Raw genomic sequence first — 5076 nt, forward strand, 5'->3', positions numbered from 1 at the left:
CGGTGGCGCTAGTAAACACGTCCTCTCTGCGCTGTCAGTTCGGCTCTCTGCGAACTGCTCTCTGCGCTGTCGAGTCGGTGGCGCTAGTAAACACGTCCTCTCTGCGCTGTCAGTTCGGCTCTCTGCGAACTGCTCTCTGCGCTGTCGAGTCGGTGGCGCTAGTAAACACGTCCTCTCTGCGCTGTCAGTTCGGCTCTCTGCGAACTGCTCTCTGCGCTGTCGAGTCGGTGGCGCTAGTAAACACGTCCTCTCTGCGCTGTCAGTTCGGCTCTCTGCGAACTGCTCTCTGCGCTGTCGAGTCGGTGGCGCTAGTAAACACGTCCTCTCTGCGCTGTCGAGTCGGTGGCGCTAGTAAACACGTCCTCTCTGCGCTGTCGAGTCGGTGGCGCTAGTAAACACGTCCTCTCTGCGCTGTCGAGTCGGTCGCGCGGCGCGAGCTCTGTAACACCGCGCTGTCTCCTCCCACATTTGGGTTGTCGTTAGTGGCAGCCCTACTTCTATTGTCCTCATCTGTAAGTCGCTTTGGATAAAAGCGTCTGCTAAATGACTAAATGTAAATGTCATCTTTTTGAATGAGCAGCCGTAAGTAATAAAGGGTCGCAGTGTATTTTGGGCTCGTTTATGATCAAAAGTGTCCTATTATGCATCAAATCTTTTCTCTTTTTCTTCCCGGCTGTTATTGGTATTTTGATTTACACTATGAACGTCATCTGGCATTGAAGAGACTGAGAGCATTAACACATTGTGTATGTAGATTTTATTAGTATTGGCACAGTCTTTTTATTGCCTTTTTTAAGACTTATCACATCAGTAACATCCAGTATTGATGGACCTCTACATGTGTATTGATATGAGAACAGAAACAAATTTCAGGACACATGGAAATATTGAATATAACATGTCTTAAACACGCTACGGCACATTCAACTGCAAATCAGGGTTATATAATTAAATAATTTAGGGTAATTTAAGATACCTGCTTTATTTTGAGATTTTCTGTAATAGCTTGCTGTGTTTTTATTTGTGCGGGTATTGAAGTCTTAATTTTGACTGGGAAAACTCTTCATTAAATGTTGCTGTGGTGTTTAATATTAACAGAAGATTAAGAGTGATTTAGATTAATCCATTGATGACTGTTTTGAGTAGTTGTTAATCTCAGGTGCTGTCAACAAAAAAATTCTAATCTGTCAGTAAAAAAAGGCTAAGGGGGAAAAAAAACTCAATGTAAATGTCAGTTATCTAAATGTGGATTTTTATAAGATTTTGTCTGTATTAAACATCTCATAACCTTTCATAAACGTGTGACAGATGAATCTTTCCTGTGTTTGAGTAGTTTTGTTCGTGTGATGATTGCACCTGTAGAACCCATGCGTTTGGCCTGCTGTGGTTTCAGAGCAGCAGAAGTGTGGGCCTAAACTTCATCTGTGCTCAAGACATCCTTCAAATGCTTCAGACACCTCATTTGTATAACCAGTGTCATGATAGCAGTGTTTCTTGTGTGTCTCAGAACTATGGCTGCCAAAACCGAGCGCACCTTCATTGCCATCAAACCGGACAGCGTCCAGAGAGGCCTGATGGGAGAAATCATCAAGCGCTTCGAACAGAAGGGCTTCAGACTGGTGGCCTAGAAGTTTCTCCAGGTGGGTTGACCTCTGATCTTGAAGATTACTGAATCGTTTCATATTCCACTTGATCTCGTTCTGCGATCAGTGCATTTATTCAGAAACCTGCTGAACTTTATGTAATGTGTAGTGGTAGATCACTTTGTACATTATTATTTCATTTAAACTACAGTAGTCAACATTTGAAGTGGATCAAAAAAGTTTATCAAAGTTGTCCTAAGACAAGATCGCGTTATAGGATTTAGGACAACTTTGATGAAAGGCTTTGATTCACTTCAAATGTTGACTACTGTATTTACTGGTAAGTTAAAGATGGTGCATAACAATTACTGCATTTAAATGTATATTTTATGTAATATTTAATAAAGAATTAGAAATCTCTTTTAAAAAAAACTTTAGATGCCGTTATTATTAAATGCCTATTATAGTATTAAATAAATTTGACATTGTGAACACTAATTCACAGTGTACTCTAACTTATATTTTCTTTTAAAAAGCAAAAGTGCAGATTGGTTTGAGCAGCACACCTAAAAATTGAATCATGTGAAGTTGTTCTCCAGTGAGAAGAACACATGGTTTTTATGGCTGTTTGCAAAGTTCATGGAATTGGATATTTATCAGATAATCTCAGACTTTTCTGCCGTACTTCAGTTTGTATGTTTGTGAAACATTAATAAACCTCATTGTTATGTAGAGCAGATGGTCCAGACTGGACTGTGTAGATCTTGCTGTAATGCTCGTTTATTGACATGCTGCTCTGCTAAAGCAGAAGGACCTCCAGCGTCTGATGCAGTGTTTCACGTGTAACCAGTGAAAGTTCAATACGGAGGACAGGGAACAGTGTTTTATTGCATTACTTGTTGCTTTTATGGGGTGAATTCTGCTGGAATGGTGCAGATGTTTAACGGTTTGGCTGTGGTTTGATGGCAGGCGTCTGAGGACTTGCTGAAGCAGCATTACATCGACCTGAAGGACCGGCCGTTCTACCCAGGACTGGTGAAGTACATGAGCTCCGGGCCGGTCGCTGCGATGGTAAGAGCTCTCCTCCACTGAGCTCAACGCTGAAGCCTGCGCATCAAGTCGAGTGTTACAGACACAAGTGCTCTCTCTCTCGTAGGTGTGGGAGGGTCTGAATGTTGTGAAGACGGGAAGGGTGATGCTGGGAGAGACCAATCCTGCGGACTCCAAACCCGGCACCATCAGAGGCGACTTCTGCATTGAAGTGGGCAGGTGAGTCTGCTGCTCCGCTTGAGCGAGCTAACCAGGTAGCTTTCCTCTTCGTTTGCACCAACCCTGGGGTTTAGTCCCCATAAGTTCATCGCCATAATAGCTGTTTTTGTAAATGATTTATTTTTTTCTCACTTGGTGACCATGATGTTGAATTTGGTACTAGGGTTGGGAATTTGTCAATTTCTCCTTCCGATCTTTGTCAGGTCTCAGAAAAATGAGTTATCGGGGATGGGACGTGTCTGTCATGGAGATAATGAAAATATTTTAAGTCTTACCAAAATTAATTTTGACAAATAAAAATGACATGAACATGTCAATGAAAATGTAAATGTATGACTAGGGAAAAAAAACTTCTGGATTGATGCATCGGTGTTGTTGAAAAAGGAGCAGCTGTGTGAGGTGAAGCTGAAGAGATGAACTCCAGTAAACCGAAGCCTTTCTGTGAGATTAATCCGATTAATCCTGGATATACTACATAAATGTAAAAGTACAGCTTCTGTCTGCACAAAAGGATGCAGATAGCTTCAGCTGAGTTTCGTGATGTATCCAGAGAGGGTTTCTCCCGCTGTGGGTGAGCGCTTCCCATAGCAGCACGCTGAAATATTGACAAGTAAAGCAAAAAGAATGAACAACTTTCTGTTACAATCCTAATCTCATTATAACACTGTGTGTGTGGCAGACTGGCGCTGCACCGTCTTGCACTTAACTGTATTTGATGATCAAAGTCATTCCAGGATCACTGTGGCCTTTCAAATCCAGTTTCCCTTTATTTCGCCAGTCTGAACGACATACAAATTAGACCTCAGTTATCACCCAAAATGGTACAACCAATCAGGGAAGAAAAAGAAAAAAAACTTAAAAAAAATTTTTTTTTTTTAAGTCAGGGTAATCATCACTTTCATGATCGATCGTCCATTGTACTCGTGGTACCACCATTAGGCCTCCAGTATGATCTATGAACATAAGAGAAGGCAATAGTCAGATGACTGACTTGACTTTTCTTTTTCTTCAGGAACATCATCCATGGCAGTGACTCTGTGGAGAGTGCAAATAAAGAGATCAGCTTGTGGTTCAAGCCTGAGGAGCTGGTGTCTTACAAGAGCTGTGCACAAGACTGGATCTATGAGTAAACTGCAGACTAACTACCAAACACTGAATCGATGCCTTTCTTCCCAGACCACTTATCAGTAATGGACCCGAGTATCTTTGTGTGATCCCGTCTTTTCTGAAGCACTTGTTCAAATAAATCGAGAAGTTTAACATTTGTTTTGGAGTCAAAACTTCACTTTATTCTTAAAAGCACAGTGAATGTCTATGCTAGCTTTTTTGTTTGTTTAATTTCCACCCTTACATGCTATGTGGATCAGGCTACATTAGGCTCAAATATTGACTATTCTATACCAACTAAGTGTGTTACGTGAAGAAAAATTTCTTAATGTTAGCTTTTCAAAGTCCCAACTGAATTTGCTGCATTTAGTATGAGTTTGCTCTCTGCCATTTTTGTCCATGTCATCCCTAAATTGCAAAATGCATCAAATCTGTTTCCATCAGATAATTTTTTTTAAAGGGATTTGCAACATCTCATTTCATAATTCTGACATTATTTTTCACAGTGCTAAGTTTGCATTACACAACTGTTGCGCAAAGTGTAACAATGGTGCTAGACCATTGAAAGATTTGTGTTAAATAAGCAGAACTTTAAAACCAATATGAACTCTGACAACCAATAGAGTGATGAAAAATTTGGGAAGATATGATTGTGTTTCTCAGTTGTAGTAATCACTCGGGCTGCTGCAGTTTTGAACAGACCACGTAGTCTACCCTAGTAAAAAAACTAATATATAAAAAAATACATTTATTTCACACTAAGTACAGTTCAAATATGTTTACTTATTTACTTACATAATGCTCGAGGCTTACTGATATAAAAAATGTAATTAAACTTTATTTGGAGTACCACTCGTGCATGATGCACATTTCCTAATATTAAGCCTAAAATGCGTTTTAATGTTTATTGATGAGGATTGTATGATCTTTGAATAATATCGGTCTTTAAATGCAAGATATTTGAAGTGTACCTGAAGTATACTTGCAAGAGTTCCACTTTAGCACAATCTAATATACTTCAGTTGGACTTCAGCATTACTTCTGCACAATTAAAGAGCATTAAGTACAAAATTAGTTCCAATTTAGCAGACTTTAGGTATACCAGCTTGGTATAGCA

The 5076-nt window shown here is 40.0% G+C and overlaps 1 protein-coding gene across 1 annotated transcript; it reads left to right on the plus strand.

Annotated features, from left to right (window-relative positions):
• Positions 1–1491: 1491 nt before the first annotated feature.
• Positions 1492–4140, plus strand: LOC107694445 (nucleoside diphosphate kinase-like). The gene is given in 4 exon segments (XM_016494143.1): positions 1492–1640; positions 2553–2654; positions 2740–2852; positions 3865–4140. Coding segments are annotated over 4 exon segments (462 nt in total). The 5' UTR covers positions 1492–1511; the 3' UTR covers positions 3983–4140.
• Positions 4141–5076: the final 936 nt, after the last annotated feature.

Source organism: Sinocyclocheilus anshuiensis, unplaced genomic scaffold, assembly GCF_001515605.1.
Source record: "Sinocyclocheilus anshuiensis isolate Anshui unplaced genomic scaffold, SAMN03320099.WGS_v1.1 scaffold2982, whole genome shotgun sequence".
NCBI lineage: Eukaryota > Metazoa > Chordata > Actinopteri > Cypriniformes > Cyprinidae > Sinocyclocheilus > Sinocyclocheilus anshuiensis.